Source organism: Euleptes europaea, chromosome 4, assembly GCF_029931775.1.
Source record: "Euleptes europaea isolate rEulEur1 chromosome 4, rEulEur1.hap1, whole genome shotgun sequence".
NCBI lineage: Eukaryota > Metazoa > Chordata > Lepidosauria > Squamata > Sphaerodactylidae > Euleptes > Euleptes europaea.
The window spans coordinates 120,517,387-120,541,124 of record NC_079315.1 but is presented as its reverse complement, the minus strand read 5'-3'; the positions used below and the strand labels follow the sequence as shown (position 1 = coordinate 120,541,124).

Genomic DNA, 23,738 nt, shown 5'->3' with positions numbered 1-23,738 from the left:
AAAAAGTAAACACAAATTATTTGGGATGGGACAGGGAAGGTTTCTGAAAGAACCAGGCTATGCGTGGCTCCAGTAAACACTTTTTTTGTGTCCTCATAATCTCTTAAATAGCTCGATAGTTTCATCTCTGTCGGTTGAATCTCGAGAACGGGAAACCAGCAAGTTGACAAGTAACGACAGCATAATGCATGGGTGGTGTGGTGGGGGGAGCGTGTCAGCCTGGCTAGGTGGGGAGCGCGAAACTGTCGGAACGCCAATTCCAAAAAAACCCCAAAAGTTATGGTGCAGGGACAACAGGTATAACAACGCATCTCACGCCACCACGCTTGCGAATTAACACGTCACTGGAGTGCATACAGTGAAAACGGTCAAAAGTACAAGGGAGAAATGGCTGAAAGACGCAGTATCCTCATTTCAGGCCAAGCCAGAAGCCCCTCAGATTCGCTGCCCAGGTAAGCGTTTGGGAGGGCCCTTGGATGACACTCTGCTCAGAGACGTTACCACATGCTTGCCGGCTAGGGAACTGATGGCTGCCTCCATCACTGACCCCACCATTACAGTAGTAGAAAAGGGCAAGAGTGAACCCACCATTACAGGTCACAAGTAGTAATTATGCCGGATAGGTTGGGTTCTCGTGCCTGAAACCAAGATATCTGGTGCCTTCCTCCCCCCCACACCCTGTCCCACACAACTGCAAGGAGTTTCGGTAGCCCCAAAACACAGAGGCTCATACATGCCAATGTGACTCGTTTCCAAGAGGCAAAGCTGCAGGGGAAGTCTTAAGCAGTTCCTTTTTCTAGGGGGCTGTCAGTGCGTGGCCAAAGGTGGATGAGCTAACCCTAAAGAACCATCAACAGGCTCCCAGCCGCGCCGGAAGGGAGCATTCACCGTTCTGCTCTCGCTTTCCAGGGGCTCCCGGACTGCATGTGCTACAACCAGTCCCCCCACCCGCCCCAGCCTTAGGGCACGCTCCTCAAAGGTGGCCCGTGGCTTTTATGCAAGTGGACATTCGGTGCCAAGCAGAATCCAAAGCTACCTCCGTGGCTGGAATGGAGCCGAGGCAAAAGTCACACAGTGGGGAGAGGGCAGCGCTTCCAACAAAGGGTGGCTGCGGCACTCCGTGAGGCAGAAGCAGCAGCAGGTTTGAATGACCCTCGAGAGCCATAGGCCTTGTGCCCATTCCCATGCAACAGACGCGTCCCAGCAGATGACAATTCTGCTGCTGCCTCTCCCCAACTCACGCTGGACCAGCTGTTAATGAAACTATGCCAAAGGGATACAAAGCGAGGGTGAACTCGGCCCGTTGGCCTTCTCTCCACATGTGTGCCCTTCGGGAATTTCAATCATCCCCCTCTCCAATGCTGAATCTAAGTGTCATCCCACACCCATCCTGACCAGAGCCCTGGCAGCTTCTCCTCAAGCCCTGTTGTCCTGTCAAAGGCCAGGCAGGACAACACCCAGCTGCTGGCACAAGGGGTCGTCTGTAGAGTGACGGCAAGGCTCTTTCCAGGCTCTGTGGCCTCAAGGTTTCTTGGTCTTATTGGCCTGCCGTTCGCAAAGGCTGCAGTGCCAATTCTGCCACGGCGGAGTACAGTGCAAAGGAGGCTGCACAGCGCAAAGGAGAGCGGATGACAGAAGCATGCGGGGCTCTGGAGAACACCTGCCAGGAATTAAGAGGCTCCTGGGCGTTTGCTCGTCGATAAAGGGGCAAAGACTACCTTCACACCAGAAGGGCAGGCACGCTTCTTCCCCATAATAGCAACTGAAGGGTTCAGGAGAATAAGACAACAGTGTTACAAGTGTTGATTGTAAGATTCCCACCACGAGACAGCCAAAACCCCCCCAACCCCCCCCCCACACACCTTTTGGGTACTGAAGTCCAATGAATTATCCCCTAGGCCCGTCCCCTCCCCACTTGGCAGAACTGAAATGGAATACTGGGCCTTTCAGCACCAGGCCTTGTCAAGTACAACACACTCGAGCCTTCGCACTCTTCCCAACACCAAAAGAGAAAAGAAATGAACCACCACCAGGCGAGGCGAGAGCACGGGCGGGCCTCGTCCACGGAGCTGCTCGGCCTCAGTGGCCGGCCCACTTCTGCTCCTGCCCGCTTCGAAATGCAGCTCGCAGGGAGCGACCCCCACAGCCGCCGGCGCTAAATACATTAAACATCTTGATGCAAGACTGTGTTTAATTCAAGAACCTAAACACAGAGCAAACCTGGTTGTGTTGTGAATGTTCCTGGGAGAGGAGAAGGGTGGTGTGTGTGTGTGGGGGGGGGGAGAAAGCATCTTTCTTTCGGAAAAAAGAAAAATCAGAATACAGTGACGGGATGGGGAAGGATGCAAGAATCGAGACTTCGGTGGAGGGCTCTCTCGCTAAAAGGCCCAAAAGGGAAGGGGAGGGAGGGGGAAAAGGAAAAGAAGAAGAAGACTGAGATCCATAAAACAGGAGAAAAGCAGGAGACACAGGTTTGGTTGGTATTTTTCCCCACCCCCCGTGTATATATATATATTTTTTTTGCTGAACTGTCACTCGGTTACTGCTGCTCCCCTCTGGCCAAACGGGAGGGGCAGTACAGGGGCCGGAGGGAGCAGGTCACGATTCCTCGTTGCCGGAATCATCATCGTCATAACAATCGGCGTCCTCCTCTTCCTCCTCGTCTTCGTCGTCAATGTCGTCGTCATACAAGTCGTCATAAAGCAAATCTGAGCTGTTGTCACTGGAAGGCACTTTAGTTTTGATGCAATACTCCGCCAGCGTGGTGGGAACCTTCACGCCGTCCTTTTCTGCTTCTGCCTTGGTTGCCTGGACTTGTTTCCTGCAAGGGAGAGGAAAGGAGAGGGTCCCTCACTCGCAGGGGGGCTGTGTTCCCCCCACAGTAATGGACATGGGCCGGGCCTGTCTTCCAGCAGGCAGGTGTCTCGGGAGAAAGGGCAGCTGTCCAGGAGAGGCGCACAGAGGCGGGACTGGGCAGCTGCTTGGGGGGTTACCAACACAGCCCTGTCTCATAGATTTATTAGATTTATTATTATTACTACGGTCCTTAGACCAAACATAATATGTTTGCAGTTACATTGGCTTACCCAAACCGGCAGTATAAAACAATACATTTTGGTTAAAACACTATACAAAATATTACTCTCTTTAAAAACTGGTATACAATATAAGGAGCCCCGTGGCGCAGAGTGTTAAGCTGCAGTACTGCAGTCAAAAGCTCTGCTCACGACCTGAGTTCGATCCCAAGTTGGGTTCAGGTAGCCAGCTCAAGGTTCACTCAGCCTTCCATCCTTCCGAGGTCAGTCAAATGAGTACCCAGCTTGCTGGGGGTAAGGGGAAGATGACTGGGGAAGGCACTGGCAAACCACCCCACAAACAAAGTCTGCCTAGAAAACGTCGGGATGTGACGTCTCCCCATGGGTCAGGAATGACCCGGTGCTTGTACAGGGGACCTTTACCTTTATACAATATAAATGTAAACAATCAATCCCCTCTACAACTTTTCATTTCTATCTAGATTTCCTATAATTAAATACTATTCTACAAAACTTGGCCACTGACTTTGTTACCTGAGAAAATTCATCCTTAAGAAGGATGTCAACTCTAATGGATTCAGGATAACCAGTACTCTTTCTTAAAAGAGGGCCAAGAATTTTGATTAAAACACTCTCCCTATCCTCCTTATAGTAACTACACCTGAGAAGGACCCGTTCCAGTGTTTCCGGTTCAGCACTGCTGCAGGGAAACAGCCCCATCTCACTGCAGCTAGTAGCACCTTTGAGACCAACATGATTTTCAGTGCAGAAGCTTCCCAGAGTCAAAGCTCCCTTCGACAGACACAAGTCAGAATGGAGATCCCTGAACCCTGATTTCCCAGTCAGAAGTTGGGAGGGGGTGTTGCAAAGAAAGGAGAGTTGGGACGCAGAGATACAATACAATGAGAGCCAGCGTGGTGTAGTGGTTAAGAGTGGTGTTTTGGAGCGGTGGAGTCTGATCTGGAGAACCGGGTTTGATTTCCCGCTCCTCCACAGGAGCGGCGAAGGCTAATCTGGTGAGCCGGCACAGAGGAAGTCCCTGGTCTCTCCCATCAAAAGACTCTCTAGAGGCAGCGGCTGGAAAGAGACCATATGGAGTTGCTGCCCATCCAAGACACCAGTGTGGAACCCGGTGGGCCAAGGGGCCAACTTTGCGCTGACACCCCCGCCATCTCCCCACCCCTGCACACGGCTAAACCTCAGCTCGCGAGCTGCTTCTAACCCCGCCCCCAGGAGGAGAAGCCAGGGCAGTGCTTCTTTGGGACTTACCGAATGATCTCGGCGTACTCTTTGTCTTTCCCTTTGCTGTCTCTCCATTTCCTGAACATGACCGAAGCGTCCACATTCGCCGGAGAAAAGGTGTTGGGTTCATTAAGCAAGGAGATTACGCTCAATAGGATCGTCCTGGCAGGGGGGAAGGAACACAATGAGAAGGGAGTCAAGGACTGGGGTACCGGCAGGGTCAGCGGTCGGCCAAGCGGTGGAAGGCAAGCTGCCTGCCTCCCGAGGAGGAGCCAGGAGCTCGCCTGGGGCACCTCAGCCTAACGCGGGATGGGGCAGTGGACTCACCCGCCTTGTGCTCCCTCCGAAGCCTCTCTCAACACCCCTTCCTGGTTAAGTTTAGGGAAGAGCTTCTGCACAATGAAGAGGCTGAGAACCGGCCATGGTAGGCAGGCAGCATTCAGGCCTGATTCTCTTGGTGGGCCTTTTGCTTCTGTTGATGCAGTCCAAGATCGCATTTGCCTTTTTAGCTATGGCATCACACTGCTGACTCATGTTCAGTATTCTCTCTCTTTCTCTCTCTCACACACACTCACACTCTCTCTTTCTGCTAGGTAGCTGTCCTAACAGAGAATGGCTCCGTGTCTCTTGGACAAGGCGCACTGCCAACTGAAAAGCATGGCCACAATCATTAGTCTACTCCAGTGGTTCCCAAAGTGGGTAGTACCTTCCCCTGAGGGGGTGGGATTACCTAGGGGGGCACTAAGTGGCAAGGGGCATCAGGGGGGTGCTAGAGGTGGGCCCCTTCAACTGTGTTGTTCACTAATTTACAATAGATCCAGCTATGGCACCATGCTGGCAAATTTGGTGGAAACTATCAGAATTTTTCCCCAGACTTTGAAGAGCTGGTACCACTGGATCTAGTTAATCAGTTTTGTTGAATACATTTCAACTAAAAAGTTTTAATTTGATTTTGAATAGATGTGCAGTTAATTGTTACTGTTTTGAAATTTTATTGTTATCTTCTTTAGTGAGTCATGCAAACGCCTATTTTGAATAATGCTTTTTATAAAATAGGGTAGGGGCACTGGGGTTGAGTTTGTGGAACCAAGTGGGCGGTGGCCCAAAAAGTTTGGGAACCACTGGTCTATTCTATACTGCTCAAAACTATTTTTTTAATTGCGCATTGTTTATAATATTATTGTCTTATATTCTTGCATCTTTTTCTGATGTAACTGACACAACTGTAACTGCTGTCATGATATGGCCTTTTAACTTCTCTTTTCTTTTGTGTTTGGCTTTCCCCCCTATATTTTGTTTTTATATACCTATAACAAAATTAAATCTTTTTAAAAAAGGAGAAAAGCATGGCCACAATCCAGCCCTCCCCCCCACAAAAAAATAACAAGAGGCTGCACAGAACTGGAACCAATGACAGAGGCTTTTGCCAACACACCGGCCAGACCCCCCCTCCCCAGACCACAGCATGCTTTCCAACCTCCCCCCTCCCCCAACTTCGCTATGACCCTCCTGCTTCTCACAGTTCTGCTATCACCAAACAGGAAGCCTGCACACACGCATGGCTTCAGTGCCTCTCCATTCTGAATACATAGCCAGGGGGAGGGGGGCTGGAGAAGACGGGCCCCCAGCCGAGAGATGTGGAAGGCTTCGCACAAATACATTCTACCCACATGGTTTTACCGTCATGGCTTCCTTGGTTGTGGCACCAAAACTTCAGAACTCTCCCCCCCTCCCCGGGGAGACTGATCTGCCTCCTTCTGTCAGTGTCTTTCACCAGCAGGTGAAGGAAGGCTTTTTTTTGTTTCATTTGGTATACCCCACCCCCCAAATAACAGCTGCTGGCCCTCCTTCCTGGTTCTAGAGGTGTTTCTGTGCTCTACTCAATTATTTGAGCCAGCATGGTGTAGTGGTTAAGAGTGGTGGTTTAGAGCAGTGGATTCTGATCTGGAGAACCGGGCTTGATTCCTCACTCCTCCACATGAACAGCGGAGGCTAATCTGGTGAACTGTTTTGGTTTCCCCACTTTTATACATGAAGCCAGCTGGGTGACCTTGGCCTAGTCACACTCTCTCTGCCCCACCTATCTCACAGGGTGTCTGTTGTGGGGAGGTGAAAGGAAAGTGATTGTAAGCCAGTTTGATTCTGCCTTTATTAGTAAGAGAAAGTTGGCATATAAAAACCAACTCTTCTTTTTCTATTTTGTAATTTAAAATGTATTTTTAATTGTTCAAAAGTTTTAATGCTTTTATGTTTGCCGCCTTGTGGACCCTGATCAAGTGGAAAGGTGGCATTAAAACGTGTTAAAGAAATAAATAAAATAAAAGTTCCGTGCTGGTATCAGGCTCCACTGACAGCAAGGAAGCAGGTCTTGGCCCAGTGACCAGCACCGCTGCAGCCGCTGCATAGGGCTGACTTTTAACTTGTCTCTTCGGGCCATTTTTTAAAAAGGGATTTTTAAAGCAGCCTTCAGATCAAGGGCCACACAAAGACTTGACTTTGCACCCCTGGGATCACCCTCCACCCACCCTGAGGGAGTGGAGGGCACAGTCAGACTCCCGGCGACAGCAGCGCTGAGCACCAAGCCAGGCCAGGCTTGAGCGCCAGAGCTGAATTCAGGGGTTTAAAAAGTTCAGCTAGGGCTGGAGGAAAAGGTGGACTTTAGAGTAAGCGAATACAGAAATAAATATTTAACTGGAGAGGCTGGTTGTTCTGAGGTTGAACTGGAAACTATAAACTGTAACAAAATAATCATATTTATTACAAGGTGTAATAGGGCCTGGAATGCAGGCTATGTATAAAAACATCACTTACAAAAATCTCATACACAGTTGATATGTTTTCAATATAAATGACCAATACTGGACCAGGCCCTGTGTTTTTAACAAATTTATAGTGTACACCTTGTAATAAATATTATTATTTTGTTTTTAGTTTATAGTTTCCAGCTCAACCTTTGAAGCTCCCTGTCCTTATCTGGTTGAGTTTCTCCCCCCCCCTTTTTTTTGTGTGCTGTCTTCTCACCTCAGTGATAATAATGGGGGGAGTCAGGTACTAAATGTGCAAGATAAACAATTTATTAACTGGCACCCAACTAAACTGAGGCTATTGTACTTTGGTCACTTTATGAGAAGACAAGAGCCACTAGAAAAGACAGTCATGCTAGGAAAAGTTGAGGGCAGAAGGAAAAGAGGAAGACCCAACAAGAGATGGATCGACTCTATCAAGGAAGACACAGCCCTCAGTTTGCAAGATCCGAGCAAGGCTGTTAAGGATAGGACATTTTGGAGGATGTTGATTCATAGGGTCGCCATGAGTCAGAAGAGACTTGATTGCACTTAACACACACACACACACACACACACACACACACACACACACCTTATGGTATGAAACATTCAAGACATTCACAATGTATTCGTGTATTATTTGCTCCAAATTATACACGAAGTAGTGTTGTATAAAAGAAAAAGCAATATAGCCTCCACTTATTTTGTATTTAGTCTGGATTAAAAGGTGTTAATTTGTAAGACTTGTATTACAAATGTGATATGTACCTTTGTTACTACTGAATTGATTTTCACATATACAAATGCATGGACACATTGTGAGTCTTGAATATAATTTTCATACCATAAGTTGGGTACCAGTCGATAAACTGTTGGTCTTCTCACCTCAGGCTGGAGAACTGAGAAAAGGCAGGCACGGGCCGATGCCAGGGAGATCCCTGCAGAGACCCTTTGCCTCGCTGCCGTCTTACCTGACATTCTGGGTTGGGTTCCACCTTTCAGATGGCAGCTCTCCACTCTGAGGGTCATCTACGGGTGGGTGAAGGATTGAAATACATACATCTCCATTCTGTTCAAAGAAAAGAAAACCAAGACAGAGGGGAGCTCAAGTTGTGCAGAAACACACGCTTCTGGTACCCGGAACACCATCGGGACATTTGAGTGGCCCCTGAGAATACAGAAGGTGGCCGCTCCCCCCCACCAGCCTCTTCCCCACTCCCCATTCCCTTATCGGGCTCTTCCGGATACACAATTCAAGTCCAATAGGAACCAACATGTTTTTGGGAAGGTATGAGCTTTGAGAGTCAAAGCTCTCTTCGTGATATCTGATGAAGGGAGCCTAGACTCTCAAAAGCTCATACCCTGAAAACCGTGCTGGTCTCCACGGTGTCCCTGGATTCGAATCAAGCTCCTACTGCAGACCAACACGGTGACCCCCTGAACATTCCCATACTAAACATCTGTGAACACTGGAGGAGTGGGGAGAGAAAGTCAGAATGTCACACTTAAACACTCGTCCCAAAGTTTTACCTATTCGCACACTCAAGGTTTGCGCCTCAAAGGCCAAACCCACATGCTTAGCTTATGATTTCCACCTCTTTTGTAAATGGGGGGGGGGGAGACACTGAGATGACATACGATCCCCAGCAGGGGGAGCCAGAGCTTTTAGGGGAAAAAGGGTGAGAAACGGCCATTCCTGCTTCCTGGCCTAGAGGCTTCGCAGCAAACAAAAGAGAATCCCCCCCCCCATAAGTCAGTGGGATTCCAGAGGGAATCTACGTCCTGGGGAACCGCCAGCAAAAAGGTTCAAGCAATGCCAGGAAACAAAAAACGACAGGAATGGAAGTCAGCTTTTCAGACGAGCACCTTTCGGACGGCTGCACCAAAGGCCTCTCCAGTGGGGCAAGAGGGGCTCTGGCTCGGCAGTCCCCCCCCCCAACAGAACTGTGCTGCCTTCCCACTGGAAGCAGTGCCAAAGAGGTTTCCCTGATCTACTACAAGGACACGGGGCAGGCAGCCCCCGGACATTTCCAGAGCAGCAAACAGGCGCTTCCTCCCAGATGCTTGTGGCTGGTTTCCCTCTGCCCAATAAACGAAAAAAGGGGGGAAGAAAGCCAACCTTAAAAAACCGAAACCTGGGTACCCAAAATTGGGTGGAGAAGGTAAAATGACAGAATAGAATTTTTTTTTATTTTAAGATGCTTATATCAGGGTTAAAAACATTAAAAATGCTAATACAAGGCTACTCAGAAGGTTGATAGGCTTAAACCACACACCATACGCATTTCGGCAAAACAGGCCAAATAAACACCCATATAATGCACACACAAGTAATATACAAAAGTATCAGCATATATAGCTTTATACAAGCCCAGGCATGAGTATAGGGTGCATTAATAAATTTCAAATTAGAAGTCCCTCTAGGTGGAATACCTGCAAGTTGTTCTACACTGGGCTGTATTAGTCTCTCATACAGCCCAGAGTAGAACAACTTGCAGATATTCCACCTAGACTCTAGAGGGATTTCTAATTTGAAATTTATTAATGCACCCTATATGCATGTCTGGGCTTGTTTAGAGCTATCAATATATGCTGATATATTTGTAAATCTAGACATTTCTGTCTAGACATTAGGTTCCTCAGTGGAACAGGCTTCCTGGGGAGTTGGTGAGCTCTCCTTCCTTGGAGGTTTTTAAGAAGAGGTTAGATGGCCATCTGTCAGCAATGCTGATTCTATGACCTTAGGCAGATCATGAGAGGGAGGGCATCTTGGCCATCATCTGGGCATGGCACAGGGGTCACTGGCAGTGTAAATTTACTGCATTGTGCAGGAGGGTTGGACTAGATGATCCTGGTGGTCCCTTCCAACTCTTATATTACTTGTGTGTGCATTATATGGGTGTTTATTTGGCCACTGATGAAGGCCTGTTTTGCCAAAACGCATATGGTATGTGGTTTAAGTCTATCTTTATGAGTTGCCATTGTACCTAATTTCAGAATTTTTAATGTTTTAACCCTGATATAAGCACCTTAAAATAAAAATATTTTTTTATTATGTCATTTTGCCTTCTCCACCCAACCTTCTCCAGGTTTGGCTTCCCTCTGCCCACCAGGGATTGGCAACAGTGACCCTTTTGGGCCTACGCCAGGGAACATCAGCTGACCTTTTCCCTTTCTGCACCTTTGCCCAGGTATTTGCAGAGAGCACCACAAGCGACCGAGGCCCAAACGCTGAGCAGGGCCCTTCACCTCTAATGAGCACGAAGGTGGGGGTGCTGCCAACGGGGAGGCTCACGAGGTGCAGACACACAATTCAGCCCCCCACCTCCCATGCACGTGGGCATCCTGACCCAAGGGCTGTTCTATACAGTGCCCAGAAAGGACTGAAGACGCTGGGCAGACATAAACTGGACAGCAAGTCAGGCTGGAAGCCAAAGCCACCCCGATTAGTGACAGAGGACCACTCGATGAACAACAGTTACAGGTAAGTGCAACGTTGTTTTTTTAATCCCCAGGCTGCCATGGAAGCTAGCTGCGTGACCTTGGGCCAGTCTAACCTACCTCACAGGTTGATTTAGAATCATAGAGTTAGAAGGGACCACCAGGGTCATCTAGTCCAACCCCCTGCACAATGCAGGAAATTCCAACCTACCTCCCCACCACACCCCCAGTGACCCCTACTCCATGCCCAGAAGATGGCCAAGATGCCCTCCCTCTCATCATCTGCCTAAGGTCATAGAATCAGCCTTGCTGACAGATGGCCATCTAGCCTCTTCTTAAAAACCTCCAGGGAAGGAGAGCTCACCACCTCCTAAGGGAACCTGTTCCACTGAGGAACCGCTCTAACTGTTAGAAAATTCTTCCTAATCTCTACACAGAAACTCTTTTGATTTAATTTCAACTCGTTGGTTCTGGTCCGACATTCCGGGGCAACAGAAAACAACTCGGCACCATCCTCCATGTGACAGCCCTTCAAGTACCTGAAAAGCTGTCAAGTACTTGAAGTATTTGAAGGGCTGTCATATAGAGGATGGTGCCGAGTTGTTTTCTTTGGAAATTTCTTTGGAAAACAGTTTCAGGGGGCAGCTATGTTGGTCTGCAGTAGAAGGGCTAGATCGAGTCCAGGAGCAGCTAAGAAACCAACAAGATTTTCAGGGTGTCAGCTTTTGAGAGTCAAAGCTCCCTTCGTCAGATCTGAATCTCGAATTTTACCCTGAAAATCTTGTTGGTCTCTAAGGTGCCACTGGACTCCAATCCAGCTGTGTTTTAGAAAACGCCGATGACGCCTCTCCAGGGACCCTGCCTGAGGCAGCTGACAGCATACCACATAATCAGAACATAAAACATCACACAAGCGATTCAAACCCATTCCTGATGTGTCCCCAATTGGAAGCATAAACAAACACTGCAGCATGAAGCAGCTTCGGCTCCACAGCGAGGGTAGCCTGAGCCGTCCCAAACGCCTGGCGCAGCCTCTGGGAAGGAGAGAGTTGCTCATTAATTCCAGTTCTGCAGCGCCTCTGAGTCTGCTGCTTTGATCAGCAGCTCCCGCCTGCCCCTTGCCCAGGAGAAAGAGCAGTTGTCATGGCTGAGCAGCCAAAGAGGGAACGGAGATGAGCCCCAACAGGCCCCAAAGCCTGCTCTGAGACCCAAATGGAACAGGCTTCCTCGGGAAGTGGTCAGCTCTCCTTCCCTGGAGGTTTTTAAGCAGAGGCTAGATGGCTGTCTGTCAGCAATGCTGAAACTAGGACGTTAGGCAGATGATGAGAGGGAGGGCACCTTGGCCATCTTCTGGGCATGGAGTAAGGGTCACTGGGTGTATGTGTGGGGGGGAAGGTAGTTTGGAATTTCCTGCATTGTGCAGGGGGTTGGACTAGATGACCCTGGTGGTCCCAACTCTATGATTCTAACTGCTGCAGCAGCAGCACCCGTGGTGTTCTGCCCAGTTTCCCCAGCTGGGAAGGACCCAGCAAGGTGCTGTGGGAACAGGGGGGCCTGAAGCTATAGGGGGGAGACAGCATCCGCTGCCACGTTTACAGGGCTGGGTGAAAACCAGGCAGACTCAGAGTGCAGAAGCCCTGGCTGTGTTTGAGTCACTGGTCCAAGCCTGTTCTTTGCTCTGCGTGAAGCTGCCTCATACTGAATCAGACCGCCGGTTCACCAGGATCTGTACTATCTCAGTCTGATTGGTAGCGGCTCTTCAGAGTTTCAAACACAGGCCTTTCACAATACCTACTGCCTGGAGCATGCCTATTGTATTAGGTGCTGTGGGATACAGGCGGGATAACGCTGCTGTAGTCATCTTGCTTGTGGGCTTCCTGGAGCCACCTGGTTGGCCACTGTGAGAACAGACTGCTGGACTTGATGGGCCTTGGTCTGATCCAGCAGGGCCTTTCTTATGTTCTTATAAGAACATAAGAAAAGCCCTGCTGGATCAGACCAAGGCCCATCAAGTCCAGCAGTCTGTTCACACAGTGGCCACACAGTGGCCAACCAGGTGCCTCTAGGAAGCCACAAATAAGACGACTGCAGCAGCACCAGCCTGCCTGTGTTTCACCGCACCCAAAATAATAGGCATGCTCCTCTGATACTAGAGAGAATAGGTATGCAGCATGTCTAGTATCCCTTCTAACTAATAGCCATGAATACTCCTTTCCTCCATGAATATGTCCACTCCCCTCTTAAAGCCCTCCAAGCTGGCAGCCATCACCACATCCTGGGGCAGGGAGTTCCACAATTTAACTATGCGTTGTGTGAAAAAATACTTCCATTTATCTGTTTTGAATCTCTCACCCTCCAGCTTTAGCAGATGACCCCGTGTTTTAGTATTATGGGAGAGGGAGAAAAGCTTCTCCCTGTCCACTCTCTCCAAACCATACATAATTTTATAGACCTCTATCGTGTCTCCCCTCAGCCGCCCTCTTTCCAAGCTAAACAGCCCTAAGCGTCTTAACCGCTCTCCATAGGACAGTTGCTCTAGATCCCTAATCATTTTGGTTGCTCTTTTCTGCACCTTCTCAAGCTCTGATACCTTTAGCTGGAGACACCGGGGATTGAACCTAGGACCTTCTGCATGCCAAGCTGATGTTCTACCAATGAGCCACAGCTCTTCCCCTATAATACATCAATGCATGAAGCTGCCTTATACTGAATCAGATCATCGGTCCATCAAGGTCAGTATTGTCTACTCAGACTGGCAGCAGCTCTCCAGGGTCTCAGGCAAAGGTCCTTCACATCACCTACTGCCTGGTCTCCCTTTAGCTGGAGATGCCAGGATTGACCCTTGGGCCTTTTGCCCGCCAAGCAGAGGCTCTGCCACTCAGCCACTCGCCTCTCTCACAAGACTTCTCAAGGTCTGGAGGAATTTTGCTTCATCCAGAAGTCAGAAATCTCACCCCAGACTTCATGATGGTGGAAACAGATAATGTCAGGGTGTGTCTGTGTGCAAAGTGTGGGTTACAGCATGATGCCAGGTAGCTGTGTTGGTCCTAACAAAAACCCAAAACCCGACTGTCATGCAACATGCAGACAAAAAGCTTCAAGGTCATGGTTTGAAATGTCCCTCTCTTATCCCACCTTCTGGTTTGGTTTCCTTTTCCAGAAGTCCTGGGGGAATCCAAAAACCTGCACACTGTTTGGGTCATTCTTGTCGGTCTGCCGTAGAGCTTGTGATTTGGGATGCAACGGTTAAGTAAGTTACCTCACGCTATCCAAAAATATGCAGACACAAAGAGACACACACTTTTACCTCATAAATGTTGGGATGCCACATTTTGGTCAGGAACCTGAAGGTAGGTGGTGAATATGGGTAGTCCATAGGAAATTTAATATGAGCCTGAAACAGACAGAACAAGATCCCAGGGTTAGACACAGAATTATTCAAGCACATGGAAGAACAAAGCCTGCTGAGGAAAATCAGCACAGCGTCTGCAAACGGAAGTCCTGCTTGACAAGCACATGGATAAAAGTGATACCAACAACATTATATGTCTAAAGGGCTCCACAGTTAGCTTAGAAGTCATGGGATAAGAGAGCGGTGGGTCCTTTCATGGATTAAAAATTGGTTAAATGACAGGAAGCAGAGAGCAGAAATAAATGGACAGTTCTCGTAACAGAGGCAAGTGAGCAGTGGGGTATCTATACCAAGGATTGGTATTAGGACCAGCGCTATTTAATTTGTTCCTAAATGATTTGGTAATGGGGAGGAGAAGCAGTGGTCAAGTTTGCAATGTATTCTAGACAGAAAGGTAATGTTTCTGAAAATTCTGAAGCCACAAAAAATCACTATTTCCTTCCCCCATTTTTTCCCTGAAGACAACACAAAATGTACGGAATAGAGTTTCATATAAATGCTAACTTATTTTGCTGCTTTATCAAACTGCATAATTTATAACTTATTACCATATAAAACTGTACTAATTGGCATGCTTACGTACTTTAAAAATGTAAATGCCTTCTAAAAGAAAACCTGCATATATACCCAATACTGAGAACGAGTAGCAAACTGCTGTACCCTATGCTATCCTAGCATACATATCTTAATTTTTGCAATTTGGAAGGAAGGAAAATAAAAGTTGAAATGATAAAACAAAATGTGTAAGATATTATTTGCAAAGAAACTGTCTTAAATAATCACAACAGATAAGATCATTCACATATTTGCATACCACCTTATATTTTATAACAGTAAAAATACCGAGCTCTAATTTATCAAACATGATAGAATACTTAATTTAGACGAAGGTACAGTGAAAATGGTGGAAGGTATATTAACAATCTGAGATATGCAGATGACACCAGAAAACTCCAAAGCAGGACTACAGCTGAACGTCAAAAAGACGAAAGTAATGACGACTCAGGAATTACAGAACGTTAAGGCTGATGATGAAGAAACTGAAATTGTTCAAGACTTTCTATTCCTTGGCTCCATCATCAACCAAAAGGGAGACTGCAACCGATAAATCAGTAGGAGATTGAGACTTGGAAGGGCAGCCATGAAGAAGCTAGAAATGATCCTTGAGTGTAAGGATGTGTCCCTGGAGAACAAGATCAAGATAATTCATGCCATAGTATTCTCCATTACTATGCATGGGTGTGAAAGTTGGACAATGAAGAAAGCTGATAGGAAGAAAGTAGATTCCTTTGAAATGTGGTGTTGGAGGAGAGTTTTACAGATACTGTGGACCTCCAAAAAGACAAAAATATATAGATCAAATCAAACTCTCCCTAGAAGCTAAAATGACCAAACTCAGGCTATTGTACTTAGGTGACGTTATGAGAAGACAAGACTCACTGGAAAAGACAATAAAGCTAGAAAAAGTTGAAGGCAGCAGGAAAAGAGGAAGACCCAACATGAGATGGATTGACTCAATTAAGGAAGCCACAGCCCTCAGTTTGCAAAACCTGAGCAAGGCTGTCAACAATAGGATATTTCGGAGGTGATTCATAGGGTTGCGACTTGATGGCACTTAACACACACAGTTGTTGCAAACAGTGTATGTGTGTGTCTGTGTAAAGTGATGTCAAGTCACAGCCAATTTATAGAAACCTCAGGAAGGGGCTTTCAAGGCAAGTGAGAAGCAGAGGTGGCTTGCTATTGCTTTCATCTGCAGAGTCTTCCTTGGTGGTCTCCCTTCCAAGTATTGATCCTGCTTAGTTTCCGAGATCTGATGAAGTTGGCCTATACCATGCCCCTTCCCTCCCATTGCCAACAGTATTCACATTTAAATAACAAAACCAGTCCCAAGGATATGTCTATACCATACATAGGAATCATCATTGCATAATGGTGTAAGTTGCCTTATATAACATTTTCATGTTATACATTTCAAATAAAACTTCATTTTAAAGAGCATTTCAATCATCTAATCCCTGAAGAAAAAAATTCATAGGCATTTTTGGCACTGCTCCGGCATTTCCCTATTTTTCCACTGTAAAATTTGGATAAGGTGCTCAGATAAAGTTTTGCTGCTCTGCATTTTTTCAGTTGTTTTTTCCCCCCCGGGCTTTCATATCTCTAGTAGTCATTCACTAAATGTGCGCCAAAGTTGGATCAGTTGCCTCTTTCATGCTTCACAAAGCCTCTTTGTAGAAAGGAGAAGAGGCTCATTATTTTAAACACTTATACACTGCTTTTCTGAAAAGAAGCAATGACTCGAAGAAAGAAGTTTCCAGGAACACTCTTTAGGAAAGAAAATGAGCTAAAAAAAAAACATCACGCTGACAAATGGTTAGATGGCCACTCTGTCAGCAATGCTGATTCTATAACCTTAGGAAGATGATGAGAGGGAGGGCACCTTGGCCATCTTCTGGGCATGGAGTAGGGGTCACTGAGGGTTTTGGGGGGGAGGTAGTTGTGAGTGTCCTGCATTGTGCAGGGGGTTGGAGTAGATGACGCTTGTGGTCCCTTCCAGCTCTATGATTCTATGAAATACACAAAGCAAAAACCACTGTTCTCAGAGCCAACAACCCAACGGCCACTGTGCTGGGTCACATTTTGCAACGGAGGCAGTTCAGACCAAACCGAGAGTCAGTGACTTGAGCAGTCTGTAGGCGTATGGGCCACAGCAAGTCACAAGCGCCTGGCCTGCGTGGCATTCCCATGCAAAGGAGGGCCTCTAAATTTACATTATGCATGGTTTGGAGAGAGTGGACAGGGAGAAGCTTTTTTCCTTCTCTCATAATACCTGAATGCGTGGTCATCTGCTGAAGCTGGAGGGTGAGAGATTCAAAACAGATAAAAGGAAGTATTTCTTCACACAACGCATAGTTAAATTGTGGGACTCCCTGCCCCAGGATGTGGCGATGGCTGCCAACTTGGAAGTCTTGAAGAGTGGAGTGGACATGTTCATGGAGGAGAGGGCTATTCATGGCTACTAGTAAAAATGGATCCTAGTCATGATGCATACCAATTCTCTCCAGGATCAGAGGAGCATGCCTATTACATTAGGTGCGGTGGAACACAGGCAGGATGCTGCTGCTGCAGTCGTCTTGTTTGTGGGCTTCCTAGAGGCACCTGGTTGGCCACTGTGTAAACAGACTGCTGGGCTTAACGGACCTTGGTCTGATCCAGCAGGGCCTTTCTTATGTTCTTACTTCACCCCCTGCGACAGCCTCGTGACCCCAGCATGTGCCCTGTCCCCAATCCCAAGCGCAGCCGCCTATGTGGGGCTCTGGTTGTTGACCTCGACAACTATGGACCTTTGGACCGAATTGTAGGGCTTGCTGAATGGCTCAGGTGGGCACAAAGTAGTCAGTGTTTATCAAAAGTCAATATTGCAGTCTGGAACTAGCTAAAAATTGGGTCAAGTAGTGTTCCCATCCAAGGGACTCTCCCCACTGGCTCCAGTTTCTGGGGGAACTGGATGCCCTGTTTCAGTAAAGTCAACACACGAACACATGAAGCTGCCTTATACTGAACCGGACCCTGGGTCCATCAAAGTCAGTATTGTCTACTCAGACCGGCAGCGGCCCTCCAGGGTCTCAGGGTCTTTCACATCACCCACTTGCCTAGTCCCTTTAACTGGAGATACCGGAAATTGAACCTGGGACCTTCTGCATGCCAAGCAGATGCTCTGCCACTGAGCCATGGCCCCTCCCCAACTCTAGATGGCACAGGAATGTTGTTCTTTCACCTGCCCTGAAAGGAAACACTGAAGGGAAAAACATGGGGCATGAGTGCAGTGTATTCATAGCCCGCCTTTCTTAATGAGACTCAAGGGGGATTACAGAGTAGATGGCGGGGGGGGGGGGGATGATATCGTACAGCATAAGACAAACAATGATCAATGCAACGGGATCAAAATGCAAAGGCAGATAATAGCTGTGATAACGGATGATACCCACAATAGTCATTGCAGTGGACTACAGATCAATTCCCATATAGAATCATAGAGTTGGAAGGGGCCACACAGGCCATCTAGTCCAACCCCCTGCTCAATGCAGGATCAGCCTAGCCCTAGAGCATCCCTGACAAGCGTTTGCCCAGCTGCTGCTTGAAGACTGCTAGAGAGGGGGAGATCACACCATCTGCCTAGGCAGCCCATTCCACTGCTGAACTATTCTTAATGTAAAACTTTTTTGTCTAATATCCAGTCGATACCTTTCCGTCCGCAATTTAAACCCATTCTTGCGAGTCCTCTCCTCTGCAGCCAACAGGAACAGCTCCCTGCCCTCATCTAAAAGCGACAGCCCTTCAAATACTTCAAGAGAGCAATCCTGTGCCCCCTCAACCTCTTCTCCAGACTGAACATTCCCAACTGCCTCAGCTTTGTCTTATAAGGTTTGGTCTCCAGGCCCTGATCACCCTCGTCACTCTCCTCTGACAGGGCTCTGATCTGGAGAACCGGGTTTAATTCCCCATTCCTCCACATGAAGCCTGCTGGGTGACCTTGTGGTAGTCACAGTTCTCTCTGAACTCTTGCAGCCCCACCCACCTCACAAGGTGCCTGTTGTGGGGAGGAGAAGGGAAGGAGATTGTAAGGCGGTTTCAGACTCCTTAAAGGTAAAGAAAAGCGGGGTATAAAAAAACACTTTTTCTTCTACTTCTAAGCCACAAACCAACTGTTAAATTAACCGGAGAGACCAAAGTGTGTGTGTGTGTGTGTGTGGCTAATAGGAGATCTGCAGCTAGGCAGGAGAGGCCTATGGGTGGGGGAAGTTATAGCTATATAGGGCAGAATAGTAAGATGGCACGGAGTTATTATTATTATTGAATCTTTGGGAGGGGCTGTGGCTCAGTGGTAGAGCCTCTGCTTGGCCTGCAGAAGGTCCCAGGTTCAATCCCCGGCATCTCCAGCTAAAGGGACCAGGCAAGTAGGCTATGCGAAAGGCCTCTGCCTGAGACCCCGGAGAGCCGCTGCCGGTCTGAGTAGACAATACTGACTTTGATGGACCAAGGGTCTGATTCAGTATAAGGCAGCTTCATGTGTGCAGGAAATAAAGTTCAGCTCCAGAGGCAAAGCCTCCTGGTGTTTTCAGGTTGTATTTCTAAAGGCAAGCTGACAACTAACAACCCGCAACCCCGACGAAGGCAGGGAGGCAGTTTCATGTTTGGATCCCAGTTCAGCCACCCTGCGGCCACCAGATGTTTGCCGGCTACGCTCCAGCCAAAATGGGTCAAGGGGTAAGCTCAGTCTGAAAAAGAACAAGGCCCAGCGCCAACACCAGGAAACGCACACCAGTGCGTTCGATGATGTCGTTTTCCATCTCTGGGTGTCGGGAGCTGTTTAGCGGAGAGCCGGCAGCCACCAACGAAGGAAGGAGGGACTCCAAGCTCAGCCCACTGTGGAGCTGTTTACAAGGGCTGCGGAGACGTGAGGAAGGAGAGCACACAGCTCCTCCCTTGGCAGTCGGCAGTCTGCACGCCCCAGAGCTATGTTCCTCCTCGCCAGGCAGGTTTTCATGCCCACTGCTTTGTCAGCACAGGTTACCGCCGTGCCCGCATCGCCCGGGCTGCCAAGAGAGAAAAAGGGATTCACCCAGCAATACCGCCACAGCTAAAGCGGGGGGGGGGGGGTGTTCTTCGAGGCATGGCAGGCCTTTGGAACAGCTTCGTCGGCTGTCTGCATGCATGCTGGAGAGAGCAGGCTGCTGATGCAGTTCGCAGAGGACCCCGCAGATGAAATAATGCAAGAAGGAAGCAAAGGTTTAAAAGGCAGGAGCAAAGGCTGAGATCTGCATTAGACGGATCAGCTCAGAGGCTAACTGACAAGTCGGGGGGCAACCCCGAGAGCCTGCCCACCCTCTAAGAGTTCCAAGGAAATGGCAAAGGCAGCCGACATCCCCTCCTCCTCCATGGATGCTTCCATGGGCCCCTTTGCCTGCTCTGCTTGGGGGGCTTGTCACAAGAGGTGGGGCAGGAGGAACAGCTAAAGGAACATAGAATCATAGAGTTGGAAGGGACCCTGCACAATGCAGGAAACTCACAATGCAGGATACCTCCCCCACACACACCCAGTGCCCACTAGAACAGGGGTCCTCAAACTTTTTAAACAGGGGGCCAGTTCACTGTCCCTCAAACACTGTTGGGGGCCAGACTATAGCCCAACCCTCTGCACAATGCAGCAAATCCACACCTACCTCCCCCCCCCCACATCCACAGGGACCCCTACTCCATGCACAGTCACATGCACACAGAGGGCAATTTCACATTTACTGAATAACGCACTTTCAATCCACATTCAATGCACTTTAACAATCATTTGCAAGTGGATTTTGCAGTTTCACACAGTAAAACCCAGCTGCAAAATGCATCGACAGTGGACTGAGAGTGCAGGTGTGAACGCAACCCAGGAAGAGCCCGCCCCCTTGCCACACATGGAAAAAAAAACCCAGCAGACACCGCCACAAGACACGCGTCAGCCGCTTCCACACGTGCAGCCCCTCCTCCACGGCTCGGTCCCTACCCAACACTCGCCCCACCCAGCTCTAAGCTCCGCCCCTGCCACGAGACATGCGTCAGCCCCTTCTACACTTGCCCCCCCACCCCTCGGTCCCTGCCCAACACTCGCCCCGCCCATCTCCAAACTCCGTCCCCGCAACAGGGGCACACAGAGAGACACGCAGGCAGGGCCCCATGCACGCATCCACACGTTACGCGCGCCTTCCCCACTCACGCAGCGCAGCACCTCGGTCGCTTTGGGCGGGCGTCGGCGGCTCTCCTCCCGAGGAAGACCAGAGTGGCGGTGGCTGCTGCTGCTGCTGGCGTCGGCCGAGGCTGTCCAGCCAGCCGGGCCCCGGTGGGCAGGCGCAGCAGCAGCACCCGGGCCCGCCAGCCTCCTCCTCCCACATCTCCTCGCGGCCACCCCGGGGGCGTCGCCTCCGCCCCCAGCCCAGTCGAAGCAACGGCGATGCCGCCGACACGGACGCTCGGGCGCCCAACACCGCCAAGGCCGTGGCTGCCACTGCCATCTTCTCGCGGCCCGAAGACCAGGCGCGTGCGGGCCTCAGACGGCCCCGCCCCTTTCTGTCACCGGCAAGGCCGCTTGCCGGGCTCCGCCCCTTCTCGCCTTTTTATGTGAGCTTGAGGAAAAGCCACGCCCACTCAGAAGAACGGGGAAAACTAGCCCCCCCCTCATTAATATTAATCGACAGTGAAAAGCCTCACACGCCGTTTGTTTTTCCTTCACGCGCGGGCGGGTGCACACACACAATCTGTGCAAGAGAGAGAGAATGTGTCTCTCTCCCCCCCCCACCCCGAGTTTTTAAACGGACTTCCTCCCAGCATTACCTTGCGGCTGCAATTTTTTAAAGGGGCCGGGTTCAGGACCCTGACGGGCCAGATCCGGCCCGCGGGCCGTAGTTTGAGGACCCCTGCCCTAGAAGATGGCCAAGATGCCCTCCCTCCCATGAACTGCCCAAGGCCATAGAATCAGCATTGCTGATAGATGGCCATCTAGCCTCTGCTTAAAAACCTCCAGGGAAGGAGCACTTACCACCTCTCGAGGAACAGCAGTGACAGAAGATATGCGTGCATGGCCTTAATTGCCTTTAAAAAGGCGAAACCACAATCTGCATGCCAAGCAGATGCTCTACCACTGAGCCACGGCCCTCTCCTATTGCCTTGGGATTCTCAAAGGAGCCAGCAGGATCCTTCGTTGTTGGGGCTGGCCTTTGCATCTCCAAGCACGGTGGGTTGTATTCCTCACCACAGACGCCCAGCTAACGAGTCACCCGACAAAACCCGACACCCCAATCATGTGCAAGCTGCCAGCCCTTGCATTTTCACCCTTCTTTTCGGAAGAAACAAGGTCCATCCAAGCCACGTCATAGGAACATAAGGAAAGCCCTGCTGGATCAGACCAAGGCCCAATCAAGTCCAGCGGTCTGTTCACTCAGTGGCCAACTAGGTGCCTCTAGGAAGCCCACAAGCAAGACGACTGCAGCAGCATTCTCCTGCCTGTGTTCCACATCACCTAATATAATAGGCATGCTCATCTGATCCTGGAGAGAATAGGTATGCATCATGACTAGTATCCATTTGGACTAGTAGCCATGGGGGGGGGGGGAGGTAGTTGTGAATTTCCTGCATTGTGCAGGGGGTTGGACTAGATGATCCTGGTGGTCCCTTCCAACTCTACGATCCTATGAACACCCCTATCCTCCATAAACATGTCCACTCCCCTCTTAAAGCTCAAGCTTCCAATATTGCCTGTTATGCAGCGCAAGATAGACAGACAGTGTGCTGACAGAGCACCGCTTCCAGTCTGGGACAAGCATGTGCCAGGGCTGAAGTGATGAGGTTTGGGGGGCAAGCAGCGCCACCTCTGGTACTTACCACATCTGTGAAATGCCAGAAGGGACAGACCTCCCAGGGATGTGGCAAGCACGAAAGGAACAATGCGAACAGGAATATACGAAGTGCGGCATATATTATTAACAGGATCAACTCTCATGTTTCGCAAACACAAAAGCCCATACAGGAGGAGGAAGAAGGGCACACCAGGCTTGCTTGGCACAGATGCATGCGCCAGGAAGCCAATCCTTTCGCAAAGGCAGGCAGGTGCATACACTTGAGAGCGTGGCCGCTGACAGGCTGAACACACAAGCACAAATCTGTGCGTGAAGATCAGGGGAGCGTTCAGACAACCCACTAAGCTGTGCCTATCATGGCCATTTACAGTCACAGCTCATATCTCGTGAGCATGTGCTTCCCCCAGTCCTCCTGTGGGGCGCGGCTAAGGCTTCCTGGTTTGAAACAAGCTCAGGTTCCCCATGGCAGAGGAACGTGGGTGCCCAGACAAATCACAGCCTAAGTCTGGCTTAGGACCCAGTTTGTGGAGGAGTAAAACGCCAATGCAACAGGGCCCCTGCATCAGGTCCAGCAGTCTGTTCACACAGTGGCCAATCAGGTGCCTCTACGAAGCCCACAAACAAGACGAACGCAGCAGCATTATCCGGCCTGTCTTTCACAGCACCTAATATAGTAGGCATGCTCCTCTGATCCTGAAGATAATAGGTATATGCATCATGACTAGTATCCATTTTGACTAGCAGCCATGAAGAGCCCTGTCTTCCATGAACAAGTGCAGAGGAGCATGCCTATAATATTAGGTGCTGTGGAACACAGGCAGGACAATGTTGCTGCAGTCCTCGTTTGTGGGCTTCCTAGAGGCACCTGGTTGGCCACTGTGTGAACAGACTGCTGGACTTGATGGACCTTGGTCTGATCCAGCATGGCCTTTCTTATGTTCTTATAAGAACAGGGCTATCCATGGCTACTAGTCAAAATGGATACTGGTCATGATGCATACCTATTCTCTCCAGTAGCAGAGGAGCATGCCTTCACTAGGAGGTGCTGCAGAACACGGGCAGGAGAATGCTGCTGCAGTTGTCTTGTTTGTGGGCTTCCTAGAGGCACCTGGTTGGCCACTGTGTGAACAGACTGCTGGACTTGATGGGCCTTGGTCTGATCCAGCAGGGCTTTTCTGATGTTCTTATGTTATGTTCTTATGACAATGGGACTTCCTACATCCACAATGGAGGGAATTGACATTGAGAGAATCTGAACATCCTGACACACATTAGCTCCCAAACATCCACCTGCTATTTGCAATGGAAGCAAAGGTTTACTGACAGGGACCAGGAAGGTGCAGGCAGCTCAGACAGGGAGGGAAGAAAATATCCCATTACAAAACAAAAGTCTTTAACAACTTAACCTCCCTAACCTATCAGA

At 49.3% G+C, this 23,738-nt stretch overlaps 1 protein-coding gene across 1 annotated transcript in view; it reads right to left on the bottom strand.

Moving 5' to 3' along the window:
• Nucleotides 1-2,510: 2,510 nt before the first annotated feature.
• UBE2R2 (ubiquitin conjugating enzyme E2 R2) overlaps nt 2,511-23,738 on the bottom strand; it is a 77,088-nt gene continuing 55,860 nt past the window's right edge. The window contains exons 2-5 of the mRNA XM_056848823.1: nt 13,812-13,898; nt 8,035-8,132; nt 4,305-4,439; nt 2,511-2,821 (exon numbers count right to left, since the gene is read on the bottom strand). Of these exons, the coding sequence (XP_056704801.1) occupies nt 2,599-2,821; nt 4,305-4,439; nt 8,035-8,132; nt 13,812-13,898 (543 nt within the window). The 3' untranslated portion in view covers nt 2,511-2,598. The remainder of the gene's footprint in view (nt 2,822-4,304; nt 4,440-8,034; nt 8,133-13,811; nt 13,899-23,738) is intronic.